Raw genomic sequence first — 24,042 nt, 5'->3', positions numbered from 1 at the left:
TTGAAAAAGTTATATTAAGGTGTACACACACAGACACAATAAATGCAAACATTTGGAATGAGGAATTAATGGGAATGGGAATGAATCTCTCAGACCCATCGGGGGGAACATAGTAATGTGTATGGTCATATCACCTCGTACTTCGGTACGAGGTGCATTATTTTAAAAAAAAATTAAAAAAAAACTTAAACTGTATTATGGAAAGCAGGAAGTGAACAAATGTAACAGTTACTGATTGTAAAAGTACCAGATGGAGGGGTAGGATTTAATAAGCTTTGCTTCTTCCTACTCCTTTTGGACATGTTGAACTGGGAACTGATTATGGGATGCACTCAATTGGAATCTGATGCATGTTCAAATGAAATAAAACCATTACCATTACCATTACCAAATACATAAGATACATTTTGAGTCACTAGCCACGTTTACATGAGGAGTTTTTCTCTTTCCCAATGGAATCTTTCTGAATGACCTTTCTGAAAGCAATGGTATCCATGGAAAGGAATATTCCAATCTCATGTCTACATGCGCCGCTATAATCAACCAGAATAGTCAATGGGGCATGCTCAGTAAAACGTAAACACCAACATCACGTGATAGCGACTTCCTGGAGTTTTTCTTTCACTTGTTGGAATAACTCCGTATTGCCAGTTTTTCCTTTGTCCAGTCTTGAAATTTAGTTTGAATCCAAAACAAACTTTCCTTAGCAGTCCAGTGCCGATTGCTCGCCTCCATTTTTTTAAATGGAAGAACGTGTGGAGCTGCGTGTTACGTCATATCTCAGCATTGGCTGAAAGAACGCACCCGGGAACAGGAAAAGACAAAGTTCAATCTTGCTAATGTTTTATAATGAAGCTGGGCACATGTTTTATATAGATATGTATTTTCTTTTGGAATAAAAGTGGACTTGTGAATGGCGTATAGAAGGGTTTAGATTCTGTTCCACAGATGGCGCTAATGCACACCAAAGCTGCTTGCCAACCGCCAATAAACAACAGAAGAAGAAAAACACCAGGAAGAAGAACGCGGGTACAAGATACCTCAATCGAATTGGGGAAAGGAATATTCCACCCCTGGGAATCCCATTATATATTCATTGGGATTGGTACTTTTCTTTGGGAATGAGGTGTATACAAAGGTTACATTCTTTCCCTTTGAGCAAATAACCCCAATGCAATTGGAATATTTGGGTCCATGTAAACATGGCCACTGCTTCCACACGATAGCGCCTCCTCGGACCCAAAGCCGTATGAAATGATCAAAGACCCAAGAGGAAATTGTGCTCCATTTTGACCGAGCCTGAGGACTGTGCAGTGTGACAGTAATCCCATAGGTTTATCTGTCCAGGGATTGCAATGCTTCATGGTTCCCCTCTACATCTCCTGTCTTTGCGCCTCCCTCTGGACACCTAATGACCCAGCGATCCCACCGGACCCCCGTGGAAACCACGGGTCACTGAAGTCGCCTTTTCCCCAGGGAAACGCCAACGCAGGCACAGTGGGATCTTTTTTGGGGCCATCCCAGCTGATCTCTTGAATTGAGAGAAGATGAGCAAATGTGTGCTGCTGCTTAATGGGCTCAATGGGCTTCACTTGTCACGGCTTGTTGTATATACAATGAGAACATGATGGTTGCCACAGTCAGGTCATTGAGCCCATCCCCAAGTGACATCTCATGCTGAGGGATGGCGGCGAGGAGTAACAGGGAAGCGACTGTGTTTACACAGTTTGGAAGGAGCAATGACTGTGTACGAAAACAGTTAATGGGGGCCTGACAGTGCTGAGTGAAAGTGAGTGGCGTCAACGCGCAGCCCAGCACAATGCACAGTAGAATCAAACGTCTCACGGTCGTTGGCGGATTGATAAAGAAAGCCCAACTCATTTTCTGCACATCACATTTTGTCGCACGGTTTCAGACATTTTCTCATATTTCAAACACAGAGGTGGTAATGGCCGTTTTATATCCTTCCCACACCTTTCAGCTCGCTTAAGCTCCCCCATGTCATGGAGCCATTTTCTCCTCCTTTTGGAATTTCTCGCTTTTCGTTTTAAAGCTGAAGATGAAATCTTACAATCAAAGGCCATGGGAGAAAGACATCAGGACTGAAGGGTGTTTAAATCAGAGCCCCCACATCCTCAGAGGATGAAAGAAACAGGGAAATAAAATAGAACTGGAAATGGTAGCAATCCGTTTTTTTTCTCAGGGAACTGGAACAAACCTCTCGGTTTGTATGAGGAATTATTCATTCATTCATTTTCTACCGCTTTTCCTCACGAGGGTCGCGGGAGTGCTGGAGCCTATCCCAGCTGTCTTCGCGACAGGCGAGAGGCGGGGTACACCCTGGACTGGTGGCCAGCCAATCCCAGGGCACATATAGACAAACAACCATTCACACTCACATTCATACCTATGGACAATTTGGAGTGGCTAATTAACCTAGCATGTTTTTGGAATGTGGGAGGAAACCGGAGTACCCGGAGAAAACCCACGCATGCACGGGGAGAACATGCAAACTCCACACAGAGATGCCCGAGGGTGGGATTGAACCCTGGTCTCCTAGCTGTGAGGTCTGCGCGCTAACCCCTAGACCACCGTGCCGCCCGTATGAGGAATTATCTTCAACAATTTTATCAATATGGCAAACAATTATCCACTTTTTACGGAACTGCTAAAATACTGAAATATTTTTTGAATCCTTTTTCACCACAACCCTATGAATAAGTGCAAAAAATGCAAAAAATGGCTTTTCACAAACGTAAATGGTACTTAAATGGTACGTAATGGGCAGAAAAGGTGTCTTGTACATATTTATGTTCATTTTCAATGGTTTGATACTTTTATACTGGTTATTAATGGCCTTGTGAGAAATTCATTGTAATGAATAAGTCCTTCATGACAAGGTCATATCAGACATTTCATCCAAGAACTTTGATTAGTGCCCTCATTTATAGGGGATCAAATGTGATTTTCCAACTTTTCTGACCTATAAATGCAGTTAGAATGTTGTATTCTTGTGTTAAAAGACGCCAAATTTCCGGTAATGAGGTTTGGAAGTTGGAAGTGAGCCCTGAAAGAAGTTTGGGATGGCTCAAAAGGAGTGCTAAAACCGCCACTTTGCGTCCGACAATGAGTGCTATCCCTGGGTCAGGAGAGGCTGCCACACGTCCGGCTTCTCTTTGAGTTCCACCGCACCAACGGCACCTCTGACAAACCGTGTCCGACAATGAGCGCTATCCCGCTCCTATATAAGCAGTCCGCTCTCGCCGGGAAAGGTGCATTCATTTGCATTCATTTCGGACACGCCGTGCATCTCATGTCAGGCTTCTGAGCTCCACCGCACCAACTGCGTCTATGAAAAAGTGTGTCCGACAATGAGTGCTATCCCTCGGGCAGATGAGGTTGTCACACATCGCCCACCAGCAGTGCTATGTTCCCACTCTGAGTTCATACACGGTAAGTCAAGGGTCTCCAACCAGTAGATCATGAGCTCCCAGTAGCTCAGAGACACTTTTCAATTAGCTCTCCAAAGACTTTATTCATTTATTATAAACTCCTATACCCACGATATTAGAAACTGGGGCTCTTTCGTAGTCAGGAAGCACTTTGGATGTGTGACCAATCACAAATCCAAGGAAATGCAGCTGGAATAGGTGCAGATTCTGCAAGATCTAGAAAGTTTCCTATGCAGGTTATTGTGTGTAGCACAAATCAATACAAAAAATGGTCAAAAAATGAACAGAATAAGACCCCTTCAAACCATGCAAACCTTTTATGACCCTATTCTGGAAAGAATCTGAATTAAGAATCATAAGGAACTGGAATCGGAACAGGAATCGCTCAAATTGAAACTATGCCCGAATTGAGTTCTCGAGGAACACAAAGACAAAACAGCCAATCATGTCACACAACACGTCATTGATGAGGACGTGGAAGACGGCATAGGCGTTGGTAAGACCAAACGTCATGACGCAGTATTCAAAGTAACCCATAGGAGTATTAAACGGTATCTATTCGTCAGGAGGTGTGCTTCATATGAAGTTTGGTGAAGATGACAGCATTGTGAAGTTGGTACTTGTTGCAGACGGTGATCTTGTTAAGGGCACCAAAATCAATACAAGGTCCCAAGGAACCATCTTTCTTAGTCACAAAGAAAAACCCGGCCACCGAAGGAGAAGAAGAGGGGTGAATGTGACCGGCGGCGAGAAAAGAGGAAATATAATTCTCGAGAGCCTTCTGCTCTGGCCGAGAGTGAGACGAAGGGAGTGGTGTGCCCGGTAGACGTTCTATAGCGCAATTGTAAGGGCGTTGAGGAGAGAGGGATATGGCAGGATCCTTGCAAACCCGGTGAAGTAAGCGATACTCCTCTGGCACTAAGGACAGGTGTGGAGGGACCAGTACAGCAAGATTGATGACGGTGAGCTGGGTACGAAAAATGGGTCAGTTTAAAATGCAAGGATTTTTACCCCTATGTCTGTGGAGTTGTCATTATTATATTACCAATACCAACAAAGCATGCAGCTTTTAATAAATGTATGGTAATGGTAATGGTAATGGTAATGGTTTTATTTCATTTGAACATGCATCAGATTCCAATTGAGTGCATCCCATAATCAGTTCCCAGTTCCACATGTCCAAAAGGAGTAGGAAGAAGCAAAGCTTATTAAATCCTACCCCTCCATCTGGTTTTACACTCCACTTTTACAATCAGTAACTGTTACATTTGTTCACTTCCTGCTTTCCTAATATATAATAATATATAAGTTTTTTTTTTTTAATTTAATTTTTTTTTTAAATTTGTGACGTACCGAAGTACTCTGTGATATGAGCATCCAATGCCATAATGTGTACCATAGTGCGTGTCAATATAGTGATATATATAGCACATCATGACTGGTTCAAGACTCTTCATCCTTGGATTTAGCAAACATCAACTGCTTGTATTGTTTCTTGAATTGGCTCATCGTTGTGCATTGTTTGATTTCCTTACTCAATCCATTCCATAGTTTGATTCCACATACTGAAATGCTATGGCTAGTATAACGTAGTCCTAGCATAGAAGTATTTCAAATGTACTTCTTCCCTGAGATCATATTTCTCTTCTCTTGTAGAGAAGTATTGGATGACATTTTTAGCTAATTGCTTATTTTTAGCCTTATGCATTATTTTAGCTGTTTGAAGATGAACTATATCAGCAAGTTGAAGTATTTGTGATTTTAGAAATAAGGAGTTAGTATGTTCTCCGTAGGCGGCATTATGAATTATCCTTACTGACCTTTTTTGCAGTACATTTAGCGAGTGAAGATTGCTTTTATAGTTAGTACCCCATATTTCCACACAATAAGTAACTAATTCAATGAACTAATTGAAGTAATTCACCTAATTTGCATTAGAATGTAGGCCCCAACCCTAAAGATCAATGCATCAGATCAATGCATCCTTCACAAAAGTGATGGAATTCACCACTAAGTGGCAAACAGTAGCAAAAAGAAGTGGAGTTTAGAGGTATCAGACCAGACTCTATTTATACTGGTGGACAAAAGTCCAACATAAGACCATCCTGAGAGCCTCTCAAGGTCATCACAATGAATAGATCATTGCATTCAATTTTGAAATGTCTAGGACATAACATGAAATAAGACGAAACAGCAGTTAGCAACAAATATTATGTATAATCTATATACAGTGACTGCATTATCATTGACAGACACAGAGGATTGTTATACAATAAGCATTGTCATCACTGGGGGGGGTGGGTGGGGGTGAGCGGCAAGTTGCCAAGACAAGTGGACTTGGTCATTAAAAAAATCCTCAAAGGGACATCAAAAGAATGTCAGCACAAGTTTCCAAATAGGCCTCACATTGATGGACTTTATGGAAGTACGGTATGAACTAGAAAACTGTGGAATGCTGTGGCTCTTTTATTTATGTTATGTAAAAGCAAAAGGAAACGTGTCCTACAGCTTATCCATGTGCGTGTTTTATTTAATATTGATTAACTGATCGATAAGAATAGTTTTAATATAAATATACATATAAATATATAGAATAGTTTGATTTACTGAGAGAAAACCGGGCTGCTCCAAGATGGCCGTGACGGCGCACCAAAGGAGGCGTCGATATTTTCAGCTTGGCTTGTGGAAAATTTAGGAACAAAACAGCGGACCAAATGTGCTCTGAAAAATCGCCACTTCCTACCTGGTCTATTCTTGGTGCAGGCAAAGCGCACCCTGCGCATCGGCTGACGATCGCACAGTGAACACACGTCACCAAAAACCTCACATGCAGGTTTTCCGGAGTGTCAGACACATGTCAATGCAATAAACAATCACAGCAGCCACTATTTAATGGAATCGTCTGAAGCAGCTTGTACATTTTTGTCCAATCACATCTGAAGTCAGATCAAAGACATCACACGTAACGGCAGATGAAAGTATGATGCCAACTAATGAGTTCATATGTTTCAGCCACTGCATGCGATATGAAGTATGTATTCTCATCGGCTGATCTCATCTCATGAAACTCATTCAAAGAGAAAAAAACAACCTATTTGAATAAATGTCAGTCAGTTGGTGTCTTAAGGATTTACCTGTGATTGCCCATATTTCTCTGTTTGAATCTTTATCAGGGCTGATTCTAGGCATGCACAGACACGTCTTCTGTGCGGGTTATTGTGTGTCGCTGCTCTAAAGGAGACCACAACTCAATACAAAGGGTTGAAGGGTCAAAGGATTCCATATGCGCACTCACAGCACATGGGTACTTCCCTGCATAATCCACCGTCTTATCCTTGATGTCTTTATGATATTGGTATGCTATTATTACAGTAATAATGATGCCAAGCAATGACATTGTAGTTATTGCAACTGTATGGCTGTAATTCTGTTTACTATCACGGTTCATGTCTTTATTGTTACTATGGCGACTGGTGAGTTGGACTGTTTCATTTCAGTGATATCATCTCCATTGTGACCCGTAGCCATCTTTGACATTTAACTGATGCAGTCCTGTTTGTCACTGTTGTTGTCATGGGAATTGTTGTTACTGCTGTTTTTGTCTCTCTCTCTCTCTACTGTCTGACCCCACCACCCACAAGTTTTTCTTCTTCTTCTTTTCTATCCCCTCTTGCTCTGGTCCGGCCGCTCCAATTTTGCATAACAAAAACATCAAATAAAGCTAAATAATGGCTGGACTAAATAAAAATAAAAAAGACAAATGGTGGCAGAATTAGCGCAATAGGCCCCCTTTAAAACTTAACCTTGAGAAGGGACCACAGATGGAAGGAATCCCCCTTCCAGGATGACCAGGCTGCAGTGGATGTTGAGTGGGCACTAACCCTAACCCTAACCCTAACATGACACAACATATACAAAGTAAATTCACATAACCTAATAGTCCAGTTCCTCGACGTAGCGCCATCAGGAGTTGGTCAGGCTCTGTAGTTAGAATGTTGTATTTTCATGTTAAACGATGACAAAGTGTCAGATAATGAGGTTTGCGTATTTGGAAGTGATCCCTGAAAGAAGTTTGGGATGGCTCAAAACGCTCGGTTTCAGAAGGCGTGGTAAAACTGGAGGTCTGTGATGTCACAGATGGGGGAATTCCTTATATGGCCATGTGTGTGCTGAAGGCGAGATGCGCTCTTCTCTGCCCTCCCCAAAGCTCTGCTTCTCTGTTTATTTGAGGAAAAATTACCATTCAATATAATTTTAGTATAGTTTTCATTTCTAGCCAACCAGGTTGGGGAAAAGGGTAATATTATGGGAATAAGGTCAACATATTATGGGAGTAATTCATAATATTATAAGACTGTGAATGTCTTTGATTTTAATGCAGACCATGTGGACAATGTGTACCATTTAATATTCTTTCTCTTCGAAAAGCCTGAAGCAGAATCTGCCCTGACGTTGACTTGAAACATAGCAGCAGAAGCAGAAGCTATCACAGTCTGAGATTATGAGTCATAGAATTTCTGACAGCCTCGTTGAAGAATTTTAATTAGAGCAATGCCGAATGCCCACAGATATTACACCTTCTACGACCACCTAAGTAACAGTATTGATGAACACCCTGCAGATCTTTTCATATGATGTCAAAAATGATGTCGATATTGAATGTTAATTTCAATCAATGTTTCTTAATCAAAATGGAGCTGACAGCTCAGTGCCGCACAAATAGATTTTTCTGCTCCAGTAGCGTGGATCGATATTTTTCCTGCATTGTCTTGAGATCCGTGAATGAGGAAAACCAACACTTCAGACATAATCACATCAAAATGAATTTTGCATGCAAAATGATATACCTACCATTTTTCTTCACTGGACGCCTATACAATAACTAGCAATCCATCATACTGCGGTTATAAAGCACAGCAGCACGCTGCAGCACAGGCAAGAATGAAAGGTATGCATTCCTTTTAAGTGGGGGCTTACAATTGAACCTCAGGCACTCCAATCCATAAATCGCAACATCAATTATTAAGCCAAATCTGTTTTAATGTGCCAAAAGAACCCCCAGTGGGCAAGCTAATGCGACTAGCAGGAAACAATAAGAAGAGATAAAACGAGCCAGAGCCTTTTTACGTTGGAGCACGTGGAGAGTGCAGGAAAGCATCAAAGATAACACCGTGCTGACAGCCACTCAGGGTCATCAGGAGCCATATTAGCGCCAGTCATAGAAAATTACATTCATTTCAGATTGGAAATACAACTCTATATTGAGTCATGAGGACATAATTAGAAGCTTGATAGACATGGCAAGTGACTGCGGAGACACCGGCGCCAGGAAAGCACTGGACCCCATGTTCACTTCTATGTGATTCGAAAATGTCGGCAAAAAAAAAAATATTACAAACACAAATACACACCAAACACAATCTCAGCATCGCGGCGTAGATACGAGTACATCAAGATCACAGACTGCGGCCAAGAAAATAGAAAGTCATTTCCCTCAGTGTCAGTCATCGCCATACAGCAGATGTGTTTCAGTGTATTATCAACTTGCTGTGTAAATAGGAACTTGCACTGAGCTGGAATAAGAATACTAAACATCCCCGTAATATGATCTGTCATATCTGACTGTCTCTGTCATAGACTGAGGGAAGGAGGGAAATCCAGGTGAGGGACGTCTTTCACCAATGGTCTGAATCAAAAGATGGCTATACAAACAGACGGAAATCATTTTTGAAAAGAACACGTTGAGCAAACATACCAATGGAAAATACAAAATATGGAAAATACAGTCTTGAACCAGTCATGATGTGCTATATATATCACTATATTGACACGCACTATGGTACACATTATGGCATTGGATGCTCATATCACCGAGTACTTCGCTACGTGACAAAAATAAAATAAAAATAAAAACTTAAACTATATTAGGAAAGCAGGAAGTGAACAAATGTAACAGTTATTGATTGTAAAAGTACCAGATGAAGGGGTAGGATTTAATAAGCTTTGCTTCTTCCTACTCCTTTTGGACACGTGGAACTCATTCATTCATTCATTCATGAATGCTGGAGCCTATCCCAGCTGTCTTTGGACAGGACTGGTGGCCAGCCAATCACAGGGCACATATAGACAAACAACCATTCACACTCACATTCATACCTATGGACAATTTGGAGTGGCTAATTAACCTAGCATGTTTTTGGAATGTGGGAGGAAACCGGAGTACCCGGAGAAAACCCACGCATGCACGGGGAGAACATGCAAACTCCACACAGAGATGGCCGAGGTTGGAATTGAACCCATACTCATGGCGCCATACCTAACATAAACGTAAACAGAATAGCTACTTGCTATCCAAGTGCCATTGTCTCTGACAATGGAACAACAGCATTGGGTGATTAATCATTTGGGAGTGGTTAGCATGCAGGCCACACAGCTAGGAGACCCAGGTTTGATTGCCCGATCGGGTCTTCCTCCCACATTCCAAAAACATGCTAGGTTAATTAGCGACTCCAAATTGTCCATAGGTATGAATGTGAGTGTGAATGGTTGTTTGTCTATATGTGCCCTGGGATTGGCTGGCCACCAGTCCAGGGTGTACCCCGCCTCTCGCCTGAAGACAGCTGGGATAGGCTCCAGCATGCACACGACCCTAGTGAGGATAAGCGGCATAGAAAATAGATGGATGGATCTTTTTGAGAAACTTGACAAAGTGGAAATACCAACCTTGATCAGTGGACGTCTCCCAAATATCGACTAGAGACTGAACAAATGAACCCGGCTGCTTCAGCTGAACACATGGCTGTCCAAAGCCTCTGAGTGCAGAGGATTGCACTTCATTGAGAATTTCAACAAGAGGATCTGTTTAAAGGAAAAAGGCCCACACCTGAACATGAGTGAGATGAAGGACGGATAACCTCCTTCACGCTCTGAGGCATTACAATGGGCTTGGACCAGATGCTGTGCTGCCGCAGAGAAGAGAAGAACTCCTTCCTCGCTACCCAAGGACCCGGAACACGATTCAGCCACAGCAACCTCAGAATCCAGACCTTCAGTTCGAGATGCGGCAGCTCCTCCCTCACCATCACCACAGGTCTGGGATGCACCTGATGCATCTCCACCCTCCGGGGATACCACTGTTCCTACTACTGTCTCCATCATCACCCATGTGATTTCCTGACCGTCTGGAAAGCTTGGTGAAATCAGGGATTTAAATGGTTCCCGTCACTCCTGACATGGCAAGATCAAGGATTCTGTCCTCAAAAAAGACACAGGCCCCTTCTCCCTCCTGAGCCAATTCCATCAACCAAGGCTCCCCCAGCTCGGCCTCCACCATCTGCGCCCGCAGCTGCTATTCCCAACAGCGTCAATGCTGTTGTCTAGTCTAGGACAGTAAGGGCCTCTTAGTTGCTAAACCTCACAACAAGAGGAGGCCCAGGGAGGGAGGGTTCTGGCCTAAAACGCTGTCAAACCACATCGATAACTAAGAGGCAGACATTTACACTACCTGATGAAAGCAAGCTAATCCTTGCAAGAACACAGCATCCAGTTCAACTCAAGCTGAGTTTAAACGTTCATTATTCATTCATTATTCATAAATGTACTGCAAAAAAGGTCAGTAAGGATAATTCATAATGCCGCCTACAGAGAACATACTAACTCCTTATTTGTAAAATCACTAATACTTCAACTTGCTGATATAGTTCATCTTCAAACAGCTAAAATAATGCATAAGGCTAAAAATAAGCAATTAGCTAAAAATGTCATCCAATACCATTACCATTCATTTTCTAGCGCTTATCCTCACGAGGGTCACAGGGGGTGCTGGAGCCTATCCCAGCTGTATTGGGCGTCCAATCAGGCTTTAGACCCCACCACAGCACCAAGACAGTTCTGACCACATCTGAACACAGGTCAAGTCTTGCTTTTAGTTCTGCTAGACCTGATCGCTTGTGATCTTATTACAGAGGTTAGAAAGCTATGTGGGAATCTCTGGCACTGCTCTAAAATAGTCCAAGTCCTATCTAGAGGACTGGAAGTACTTTGTTGCAATTGGTAACTGACTACGACCTGTGAGGTTCCCCAGGGGTCAATCTTGGGGCCGCTATTGTTCAATCTGTACATGCTCTCCTTAGGCCAGCTAATACGTGGCTGCAATGTGTACTACCACAACTATGCAGTTGACACTCAGATCTACTACGTGTCACTGATGGCAGGTGAACATGGTCCTGCAGATGTACGTATTTTGTCACAGCATCGAACGTATCAGTGTGTGGATGCAAAGCAACTTTCTCTGGTGAATGGTGCTCTATAAATAGACTTGCCATGCGTTGCCATTTGCTAACCCTGTCGCTCTCGATGAGTGGAGCCGAGTATGAATGCACACACTCCAGTTTACAGTGAGCAGCAACAAGTACAATTTATGCTATAATCAATTGTAATGAATTATTCAATAACCCCCATAAACACAAATACACCATAAAACGTATTGGAATTAGTTCAGGGATGGTGTTGTTGACACGTACCTGTATCCACCATTCCAATGAAAGTCCCATTGTACCATAGTTCTTATGAAGTCCAGAATGATAACTCCAGCAGAAATGAAGTCTAATATCAAGCCATTCCCCAAGTGACCCTACGTAAAACTTACACGTTGAACGTAGCACCACAGGCATACACATCATACCCGCTCTTGTACCTGTATACTGTATTTTTTTGAATTAAAACAGGCATTTTTTTCCATTTTTTTGAGTTAAAATAATTGGCAGGGGGGGCTAGACTAAAAATGTATAAATACATTTTTGTCTGTAAACATGTCATACAATCTGGCATGTGCTTGTGATCCGACCACATCAAATAACCGGATTGAATTTGCTATTTTCTTACTGAATATGACACCGGCAAAATGCATTATGCATTCATAACAATGACTGAACGATTAACAATGAAATATTGACTATTAAAGAGCATGTGAACATCGTTTCTTTTTGATTTAAAAGTTACTGACGCTAGAACATGAACATGTGTCGAGTCCCACAGTCCTGTGCTTAGTTCGGGATACGTGACGTGTGAGGCAAATATCCAACGTGGTCGTAAACGTCTAAAGTCCACGACCACACATGAACATGGGATATGAATGACCTGTTTGTTTGTCTAATGTCTCTTAGCTAACACATGCAAATGAGCGGGATTAATAGTTGTAAATTGCCAGTAGGTGCATTACTTATGTCCGTGATCACTTTGTGATAAACAGGCAGTCTGTGCAAGACATTTGTCAGCCTTTAAACAACACTAATTAGTGAGTGATCATGAATCTGAATGAGAAAAAAATAATGGAGGCATTTAATTTGCATTTAGCTCATTACTAATGCAGAGATGGAGGGATGCCTGGCTCACTATTGCCATTAATTATCACCAATCACAATCAGGGAAGTCTTAGAAGTCTTGGAAATCAAATACACAAGGCACTTGAACAAAATGCATTCCAGAAAGACAATAGAAGTATCACAGGAATTATAAATAATGTACATTTTCAACTTTTTAACTTAGGATACTGGTATGCTATGTACAATATCGATCAATTGTGCCCATCATCCAAAAACTGATTTATGTGAAACATTAACCCTTGAGATGTCCGATATTGGCTTTTTACCGATAACCGATATGCTGATATTGTCAAACCCACAATTTCCGATTCCGATATCAACCGATACAAAATGTGAAACATCACATGTATTTTTATTGAGCACTGTTTCTCAATTATTAATCATGCCCCCCCCCAAAAAACTTTTTTTTCCCGCACCATCCTGATTTGCAATAGTAGATAAACTGATCATATTTATTCATTCATCTGTACTGTACAGACCGAACTTGGAACTTAAACTAGGAAAATGCAACAAAATGGAGAGCATTTTTAGGAGTCAAATTGGATGTTGAGTACTATAAATTTGTACATGTTGGTAGGTCTGCATTAAAATGCCTTTTGAGCAACACAGTGTTAACTGCATTTTGCTGCCATTTCCGCAAATGCAATATTAATGTACAATTAAAGTAATTAATGTAAATTAATGTGCAAATTCATGTACAATGTACAATACTAATGTACTCTACATTGGTTCTCATAAAGGGAAAATCACGATACCAATATCAACCGATATCAGATTTTTAGGCTGATATGGGGCGATAATTATCGGTAGCCGATATTATCGAACATCCCTAATTAACACGTTATTTTTTCCTTTTCTGTGCATTGCAATGACAGAAAACGGGTTAATATGACCTAGCTAACAATATCATTGGGCCCTACCTTTTTTGAAGTACATTGGTAATAACGTTTAATATTTACAATATCTTGCCGTATTTTGATGATTTAAAACATTCTCCCATATAGGGGCATTGATTTAGCCCAGGAGACTAAGCTACTTCCGTGAACAACAGCAGCATACAAACATCGACGGCACTCCTCTGTCCACTCTCATTGGGATGGCTGTGTCTTCCAGCACAAGACTCGTGCTCCAGCCCTCAGGTAAAAAATGCTGAGGGCAAACCAGCATCTTGTTGAGTCTTTGTCGTGAAATTAAGAGCTCGAAAGCCACTATTCCGCTGACGTGAGCGGCTTGTGAGGTGTTGTGTTACTCTGCCAGATGAATATAGCTGTTAGCGTGTTAGCTGCTACAATAACAATATAGCTGTAGCTTGGTTAATATCCAAGTAAGTTATGTAAATGCAACACTATTGGCGGATTTCAGTTTTTTTTTTAAGGCTGTAAGTGCCAAAAGCGGTACTCCCATGATGTTCGTTTTTAGCTAGCTCAAGCTAACTCGTTTTATCTCACTAGAACGCACAGAAAAGGGAAAGAAAATATGTGTTCATGTTTCATATAAGGATTGTAAATGATGGGTGAAATTCCCAAAAAGTTCTCCTATTTGGAGAATATTACCGCATGTTGAAATAATGCTAACTATTTTTGACGAGTTGGATTCTTCTCATCTACGTCTCGGTGACAGACTCGCGCAAACCTGCACATACACGGACGGCACAAGCTCTCCAAGAAATAAAAGCTCTTGAATCCACCGAGCTCCATTCAAACGTTCCCACAACTGAAGCAGAATAATAGCCCTATAATCTCACTCTGTTAAAACGCAAAAGTATGAAACCCCGTATGCAATAATTCACTTTGTTTGTTGAAAACTCGCCAAGTGGCAAAAAAGCAGCTGCTATCTCGGCAGTCTCAAGGGCCCAGTTAATTTTAGAAAGATAATCTCCCGCAATATGCTGGGGGATTAAGACGTGAAAAATCCCACCGTTGGAAGACGATAAAGCTGTGTAGCCGCGGATTGCGTGAAGCATCAAGTGCATTTTAGGAATGCTAATCAGTGTGACAATCAGCAAAAACAAACAGCAGTTGTTCAATGACATCTCCATGCAATTTGCCACCGCCCTTCTTACTGCAAGCCTTTAACCGTGATTGTGGTGCTCAGTAGTTAATCCTTGACTCTATTAGTATCATCTCCTGTGGCTCTTTTGCACTACTTTCACAAATTACCTGCAGGAAGGGAATGCCACCATGAAGCAGGGAAAGAACAGTCTATGGCTTCATCAATGTCATTTGCATATGCCACGTAAAACTAATCCTCATCAGAGGGCGGTTCCCACCTCAGGCCCCTTTCTTGTCCTTTCCGTGCAATCCCGCTCTTACTAAATGATCCCTTGACAATATTCACCTTGCCACCGAGAACAAACGCGCTCCATCTTTTCGGGTGCGGAAGCGAGACTGTGAGAATAAAGACTAAATGTTGGAGCGCCAACACAGCCTGGAAGGCAACCAAAAAGCAAGTTTTAGGTGCTCAACAATATGCTGATTTGGATGGATCGGGTTCTAAGACAGCAGGAGCACAGTTGGCTCAGCATGGCCAGCCATGGTTTTCATACGCTCACCCGGGGGGAACAGTTGGGGTTCCCCTATTTATTTATAGTTAGAATTCAGAGTAACACACCGCACAGGAGCAAATAAAAAACAAACCGGTGTACCTGAAGCTAATCTGGTGATAGTGACGCAGAGTGGAAAATAAATGGCTTTCAAACAGCCCTGAAGGCCCCACATTGTGGAGACCGTATTTCAATTCTCACGACTCATTTCAGTATAAGATAAGGAAATTTCCATATTTTAAAAAAACGGTGACATTTTTTCCGATGCAGCAATTGCAGAAGAGGAAACATCATAGGTGGGAAAGGCTGATAAGACGACAGCTGGGGTTGGAACGACTAGAAACCCAGTGTGAAATGAAGATGACAGAAATCAGCAAGGAAGGGATTTCTCCTACCCGTTTCTTTTCAAACATCCCCTATGCAAACATCCACAAACAGGATGAGGTTTGAACAGCGGTGACCTGCCTGCATTAGACTGCTGTTCCTCTTCATGCAGCTTTCTTTATGCTAATTTCTGCCCCTGGGTGCTGTTTGGCAGCCTCTCCTGGCCGCGGTTCATAAGAATCTCACCCTGTTTATAGACTATCAAATGGATTACAGACTCATTATAAGTAGTGTCATGTGGTCATGGAGCCTTAAACCACATTTTTACTGTGTCATCCTCACGCCGAGGTGTGTGTTTTTTTTTTTTTTTGTATGTTTACGTGTATGTGTGTGCGTACAATGCGGGACGAAAGCAGCTGCACTGAGGGCATGGCTGATCCGCTTTAACCCGATGTCTCATTTCTGAAGTTGTAGCGAAGTGATTGGTCACTGAGTTTAACCAACGCAGGGAATCACCTTGAAATAGATAGCAACAATAGATGCTAGCTATTTCCTTCTCTGTTTTAATGTAGCGTCCTGCAGGGATGAAGAGTTCCCCCGCTAAGGTTTGTTGTTGTGATGTAATGCCACATGAAATTCTGAAGGTCTTGGCTCAGCGACGCCAAATATGAGACGGTTTAACATCAGCAGCCAATATGAATCTGCCGGTGGAAGATGATGGGAGAAGAAAGTAGTGTTATTTAGCTCGGAAATGACAACATTGACCGGAGTCTGGCTAAGTCAGATTGATGATCCATTTTTCCCGCCTCGGGGCCACGGTAATGTAAGGGTCTGGGATCCACCTGGGCTGTTGAGACAGATGGGACCTCGGCTGTTATGACCTTGTGGAGCTAATATTTCTCACGGGACTTGTCTGTTGCTTCATCATTAAAGGTGCCACGGCTATTAACATTGAGGGAATATTTCAAAGGCAGTTTAATCAGACAGGACACGGTCCAGTCCGAACAAAGGAAAACCACAGCGGTGCAGTCCCAAGAACCAATCATTGGGGATAACACTAATACCCTCGTAATGCTTCATAATTGTCATCAATTAGTTATTGATTGACTCTTGATTGACAGTACACAACTTTGTACGGTCAGTAATAACAGCTAATAAGTGGGGATGTTCGTCATTGATATCTGACGTCCAACTCTCAATTTTCGATTCCAATATCAACTGATACCGATATGTGTAACGCCACGTAACAATACTCTTAATACTCTTAAATACAACATTCACGCTAACTGTTCAGGAGTTAACAAACCGCATAAGAGTTGATAATAAACTGCGTTTTCGCCCACTGCATATAAAGACTTCGGTTGTGTGCCGCCAACTTTACAGGAATCGATAAACGGTGATTCATCTTTAAATGTCGGCCATATGTGTTGGATTCAGAATCCGAGACTGGACAGTCTGAAGAAACATGTGTAAAAAAAACCTGGGTAGACCTGGGTATTAACAACCCCGCTTCCTCTCGCTTTTGCTCCATGACTTACATAAAAAATAAACAGTTAGGACGCTGATAAGTTGTTACTGACTGCTTGCCCTCCAGCAACATTGTCGGCTAGTCCAGCTGCACACTGGCCCATGTTCACAAAACAGTCCCTTGCCAGATTAAAATGACTTTCTTTTGCTGGTACGGAATCAGGAACTCCAACCGCTTGAGCCTGATGGGGGCGTCGTCAGGAATTGTAAACAAATGTGGCTTTACCTTTCGAGGCATTGTTAGCAAGTAAACAGCGGAACGGCAATTGGGGGAGGGCGAACTGTGACGTCGCAAAGGAAAGGTTTTACCATGCCTACCACGTAGCTTGGTGTAAATAAATCCCCCAAATTAGATTTCAGCATAGATTTTCTGGTGACTGGTAAGCTACATGCGATGAGCATATACGTACGTCCCTGCAGTGAAGCCATAGCCTGCGTGTTAGTGCTGCAAAATGTGGTGTAAACAAAGAATAATAAGAGTGTAGAGGTGACTATAGGGGTGTTACTTCATGTCTACAGGGCTCTAATAATAGTAAAAACTAGGGATGAGCAAGTACACCTCTATCTGTATCTGTTCGACTATCTAAATTTTCCGTATCCGTATCCGGACTCATCCATGACAAGTAAGTTTAGGCACAAACAGGAATAGAGGCCAGCTAAAGAAAACCTAATAAGTGGAGGCAGCGTGACCAATGCAACACTTTTGCACCACGTACGTGAATGAGACACCCCTCGGCCCCCCGTGACCGCCGCTTGCAGAGTCCGTCTCGGGAGAGGCGGTCGCTGTGTGCGACTGGCCAATCACACTTTAAACACGAATACGGATAACGACGAAATGTACTTGTTTCATACAATATGCATTATCCGTAACGGGTATCCAGCTCATCCCTAGTAAAAAACGGTATTTAAAAACTCATAAAAAGGTTTTGTATGCTCTGTTCCTCTATGGATCTAATATCAATTTCAGCAATTAACAACAAAGTATTGATGTTTTGCATTCAATTCATCATTGGACCCGTTGAGAACATTTGAGATGGCAGTTTGTTCAATAACGTTGCATAATGTTCCTTTTACTTCTTGTGAGATTTTATGACCAAGTATAAATCTACTGACACTTGGAATGGATAGCGATGCTAAAGTGGGACTAGGAAATATGGCTGAGGAAGCAATCCAGTGGGTCACTGTTACTCATCCCCAGTAGGTAAAAGAGCGATAAGGATATAATCAAAACAGTGAGGCGAAGGCCAACTCCAGCCAGACTGCAATGACAGATGTGCTCCTACTTTTCTTCTCTGGAAGCTCTTCTCTATTATTTCATACAGACTGACCAATTTTTTTCTCTTCACACTGAAGAAATTAGTGTGGAGGATAGTTGGGCGATATGGACCTTACGATATTTTGGGGCTGTATCATGATATGGTGATATAAAAATTAATTAATTTAGCATTTTAATCTATAATCTTAATGCCCTCTGGGACTGTGGCCCAATGAAGGTGATTTCCATATTCCAACTGCATATGTCGTCATTCGGCATTATATCACTCCTTACATCAAAGCGCTGAAGATGCTCATCCAACCCAAGTAGCGCTCGCAACCACGCTAGCATGCTAAACTAAGCTACCCCTGCTAGCTTCAATTCATGCTCCAAAGTTCCGACAGCCTGTTTATCGCCATAGTAGAAGCGGTCCGACGAGTAAATACTTCCTCAGACGAACGCTCCATGTAGCAAAGTCCGCTACGGAGTGCAACTTGGCTTGCTTCCGTTCATAAGTAATTTTCTTATCATTATTTATGGTAATGGTAATGGTAATGGTAATGGTTTTATTTCATTTGAACATGCATCAGATTACAATTGAGTGCATCCCATAATCAGTTCCCAGTTCCACATGTCCAAAAGGAGTAGGAAGAAGCAAAGCTTATTAAATCCTACCCCTCCATCTGGTACACTAACTGTTACATTTGTTCACTTCCTGCTTTCCATAATATAATTTAAGGTTTTTTTTGTTTTTTGTTTTTTTTTTTAATAATGTACCTTGAACCGAAGTACTCGGTGATATGAGCATCCAATGCCATAATGTGTACCATAGTGCGTGTCAATATAGTGATATATATAGCACATCATGACTGGTTCAAGACTCTTCATCCTTGTATTTAGCTGTTTGAAGATGAACTATATCAGCAAGTTGAAGTATTAGTGATTTTAGAAATAAGGAGTTAGTATGTTCTCTGTAGGCGGCATTATGAATTATCCTTACTGACCTTTTTTGCAGTACATTTAGCCAGTGAAGATTGCTTTTATAGTTATTATCCCATATTTCCACACAATAAGTAAGATATGGTAGAACCAGAGAGTGATTTCTGATTGAGAACACATTTTTTAATTCATCTGTTGAAATGTGGTTACATTTTAAAACCTTTCTGTTATATTTGTGTATTTTTTTAAACCATAAGCACAATAAAGCCCTCCCCCGAATGTACCACATCGTAGACAACTCTCAGTGGGTGGTAACAGTTGAGTGATCATTCAAAACAGAGGAAATCCAAACCCCTGAGCCTCCAGCGGCTCCCCAAGCGGACTCGGTCCCTGATGTTTGCAGAGTTTATGATTTGTTCTGGATTGTAAGCAATAAGTAAAGCCTCCCTGTGGCCTTGTAGCCAGATTGGATTGCAAAAACATGTTGCACCTGATGTAACTCGAGTGGGAAGTGGCGGCACTCTCTGCTTTCCCTGTCCGATGGGCATAACCGGAAAAAAATCACTGTCCTCTTGTGAACGCCACCAGTCGACTAATTGGGGCAATGGCTGAACCGACGAGACAACAAATTCTCATTTCTGACATATTTTTGTATTTTGTCATTGTGGTACCATATCCCGAGACCCATAACATTTTTGGAATTGATTAATTGGATGTACATTACATACTTCTTATGGGAAAACTTTATTTGGTTAGCATCCGTTTCAGTTAGAGTCAGATCTTCTGGAACAAATGAAATGATTCAATACTAAAGATGTATTTTTACGTTTTTATACACCAGAACAGGCTGCACGGTGGTCCAGTGGTTAGCACGCAGACCTCACAGCTAAGAAACCAGGGTTCAATTCCACCCTCGGTGGAGTTTGCATGTGCTCCTCATGCATGCGTGGGTTTTCTCTGGGTACTCCGGTTTCCTCCCACATGCCAAAAACATGCTAGGTTAATTAGCCACTCCAAATTGTCCATAGGTATGAATGTGACATATGTGACTTTTTTTAGCTAATTGGTTATTTTTAGCCTTATGCATTATTTTAGCTGTTTGAAGATGAACTATATCAGCAAGTTGAAGTATTTGTGATTTCAGAAATAAGGAGTTAGTATGTTCTCTGTAGGCGGCATTATGAATTATCCTTACTGGCCTTTTTTGCAGTACATTTAGCGAGTGGAGATTGCTTTTATAGTTATTAGCACATATTTCAGGTCCAGGTCCAGGGTGTACCCCGCCCAAAGACAGCTGGGATAGGCTCCAGCACCCTCCACGACCCTGGTGAGGATTAGCGGTAGAAAATGAATGAATGAATAAACCAGAACAGCTGACCCCAAAGATGTGTTCATATCTTTTACATTTTTGGGGTTTTTTGTTGTTTTTTTTTTTGCACGAGAGGTAAAAAGAGGTGATGATGCAAGTTCACAGCAAAACATGTTAGACCAGTTTCAAGCCATAAAAACATCCACAAGGAGACTTGCACTGCACTGTATACATACATTCTGTATGGCATGTACAGTGTTAACCAGTATGTCCACTTGTCTCCTTACGCTGGTAAGACTCTAATAACGGTGCAACTTTTATATTACTACCAGAAAAATTATGCACACAATATGCAAAGAATTTTCACATTACCAGACTGTTGTTTTTATCTCTGCTGCTCCTTCTATCAAACAACAAGATGATTCAAATGTTCCCAGCTTCCCACTTACATGAAAGCGTAATGACCCAGTAAACCCACAGGGAACATTAAAATATCATCTAATTCTCCTGGAGCCTTTCCAGACTTGACTGAAAGAACGTGCACTACATCTGAACCGCATACCGTATGTATGTATACCAGTTGACAATGTGGTCGCTTCTTTAAATACATCCCTTGCACCTTGAGACACCTTGAGGCGTTCAAGCCGCATTGGCATTTTCATTGTAGCACATCTGCAATAATTAACGAGCTAACTCTTTTTAAGAATTGAGATTGGTAATGGAGATGAGGACAGCATCATTGAATTGCATTCATTAAATTGACTTTCCTCAGCGTGTCATCTCAAATTGCTAAGCAGGACTGAGGAAAGGTCAATGTGATCATTATATCATTTAGCAGGAGAACAATTATGGGATGGTCTATTAAGAGCAGTGGCACCTTATTTTCCGTGGTCGTAACCTGTTCAAAATATTGGTTTTTGTTCGTGGTTATTGTAAAAATACACAAAAAGTACAGTAGACATTTATATTCCTTATCAGCCACACTGCAAATTTAGTTCAAATCCAATTCCAGTGCAACTCAATTAAACGTGCTGAAAGCATGGCTAAACCTGTGAATGGCTCAGGAAGACTGCAAGCCTCAGCACTGAATAGCGTCATGATTAAAGTCAGTCTCTTTGATTGATTGATTGATTGATTGGGAGACAACCCGGCACCTTTTCTGCTCCTCACGCTTCTCCGTCTGCAAAAGTGGTGAAAAAGCCTCCCTTGACCATGTCCGGGTAATTTGGAAGGATGGGGCCTCTCCTGTTTCACTCGGCCAATCTGGCCATGCTCGGTTACCTCATCTTATCAGTTGGGAAAGTGTTTGTGCTTGGTGCGCCAGAGGAGGCAGCCGCAAGTTCAATTGAGTTACCTGTTCAGAGACGGTTTCATTGGATGGCCACGTAGATTCTTGATGGAACCTCGAACTGCTCGTCACTGTTCTTGTCGCCTCGTGTTCAACCTGTGTGGAGAACAGAAACATGGCCATGTTTCTTTATACCGACTCAACTCTGGAGTGCAATCACGTATACCAAAGTCAATGTTTTCTTGCATATGCTGTATATAGGGCCGCATGGTGGACGAGTGGTTAGCGCGCAGGCCTCACAGCTAGGAGACCAGGGTTCAATTCCACCCTCGGCCATCTCTGTGTGGAGTTTGCATGTTCTCCCCGTGCATGCGTGGGTTTTTTCCGGGTACTCCGGTTTCCTCCCACGTTCCAAAAACATGCTAGGTTAATTGGCCACTCCAAATTGTCCATAGGTATGAATGTGAGTGTGAATGGTTGTTTGTCTATATGTGCCCTGTGATTGGCTGGCCACCAGTCCAGGGTGTACCCCGCCTCTCACCGAAAGACAGCTGGGATAGGCTCCAGCACCTCCCGCGACCCTCGGGAGGATAAGGAGTAGAAAATGAATGAATGAGTTCTCCTCCTAATTTGTGTGGAAGTGGTAACTTTTTTGTGTCTTATTTTGTCTTTCCCCACCCTCGGCCATCTCTGTGTGGAGTTTGCATGTTCCATGTTCTCCCTGTGCATGCGTGAGTTTTTTTTCCGGGTACTCCAGTTTCCTCCCACATTCCAAAAACATGCTAGGTTAATTGGCCACTCCAAATTGTCCATAGGTATGAATGTGAGTGTGAATGGTTGTTTGTCTATATGTGCCCTGTGATTGGCTGGCCACCAGGTCCAGGGTGTACCCCGCCTCTCGCCCCCAAGACAGCTGGGATAGGCTCCAGCACCCCAGCACCCTCGTGAGGAAAAGCGGTAGAAAACGAATGAATGAATACTGTATATATTTTCTACTGACAAACACTTCAGTTTATCATTTATCACAATCAAAGCCGTGATTAACAGAAGCTAAAAAAAAAATAGAAATAGATGAGAGAAAGCACTGCGGTCCCCAATTAGAAGCATGTTCATTAGCATCTGGAGATAAGTCAAGTCAAAAGCTATTAAAAGGTCATTAAAAGAATTGACGGAATGAAATTGGCAGGAACAATTAAACAATTATACCACACCAAAACAATATGGTCATATAAACTTCTTCAAATGCAATGAAATGCTTGTGTTTAAAAAGTAATATGCAATGATTAATGGTGGCCAAGTGGTTAGCGCGTATGGATGGATTCTAGAAATAAAGAATTTGTGTCACATGTCTAGTGCTGCCTCCTTGTTTTGTTCAATTCCCTGCCTTCTCCTGGCCTTTGTTATATTTTTCCCTTTTTTGCAGATATCCCTGAGCGGGCTGGAGGCAGGAAGACCGGGCACACCTGAGGCTTGTTACTCATCCTCCCATTTTCAGCCAGACGTGCTGGTTCTTCGTTTCAGACGCGTGCTTGTCACTCCATGCTTGGATCACGCCTACGCCTCCTGTAAACTTTTGGCAGTCTTTGTTGTCTCCTGCTAGGTTAGCAAAACACTTTCTGACCGTCCGGCCAGCTCTATTACGCTCACTTTTCTACCCTTTGTATTGAGTCATGGACTCCTATAGAGCAGCTACACACAATAACCCACACAGAAAACCTTTTAGATTTTGAAGAATCTGCACCTATTCCAGATGTATTCCCTTTGATTTGTGCTTCCTGACAAAATGGTCTGTTTTAATTTATTCCACCCATGGGCATGCCCACTCCCACTCCACATAAAGTGAATTTTAGGCTACTATGGGTTATGGCAGCAACAGTAGCTTGTGTTTTTATTCTGGAATATTGTGCCTGTTGTGAAAAAAAATTTAAACGCGATAAAAGTCTGGGAAGAACATACAAACCACACAGAGAAGCAGGCCTGCATGCTAACCACTCAGACACTGTGGCCTTTATTTATTTGAGTT

General features: G+C 42.0%; 1 protein-coding gene across 5 annotated transcripts in view; it reads right to left on the bottom strand.

The window, feature by feature from the left end:
* LOC131104027 (metabotropic glutamate receptor 7-like) overlaps positions 1 to 24,042 on the bottom strand; it is a 161,916-nt gene that overhangs the window by 121,865 nt on the left and 16,009 nt on the right. For 4 of the 5 annotated variants that reach the window (XM_058050720.1, XM_058050719.1, XM_058050717.1 and 1 more), the window contains one exon: positions 22,086 to 22,175. In XM_058050720.1, coding sequence (XP_057906703.1) covers positions 22,086 to 22,175 — 90 coding nt within the window. Of the gene's footprint in view, positions 1 to 6,195; positions 7,041 to 22,085; positions 22,176 to 24,042 lie in introns of those variants that run through there. The other variant, XM_058050722.1, reaches the window with a different exon arrangement.

Source organism: Doryrhamphus excisus, chromosome 16 (genome assembly GCF_030265055.1).
Source record: "Doryrhamphus excisus isolate RoL2022-K1 chromosome 16, RoL_Dexc_1.0, whole genome shotgun sequence".
Classification (NCBI taxonomy): domain Eukaryota; kingdom Metazoa; phylum Chordata; class Actinopteri; order Syngnathiformes; family Syngnathidae; genus Doryrhamphus; species Doryrhamphus excisus.
This window is presented reverse-complemented; position numbering and strand designations above follow the sequence as displayed.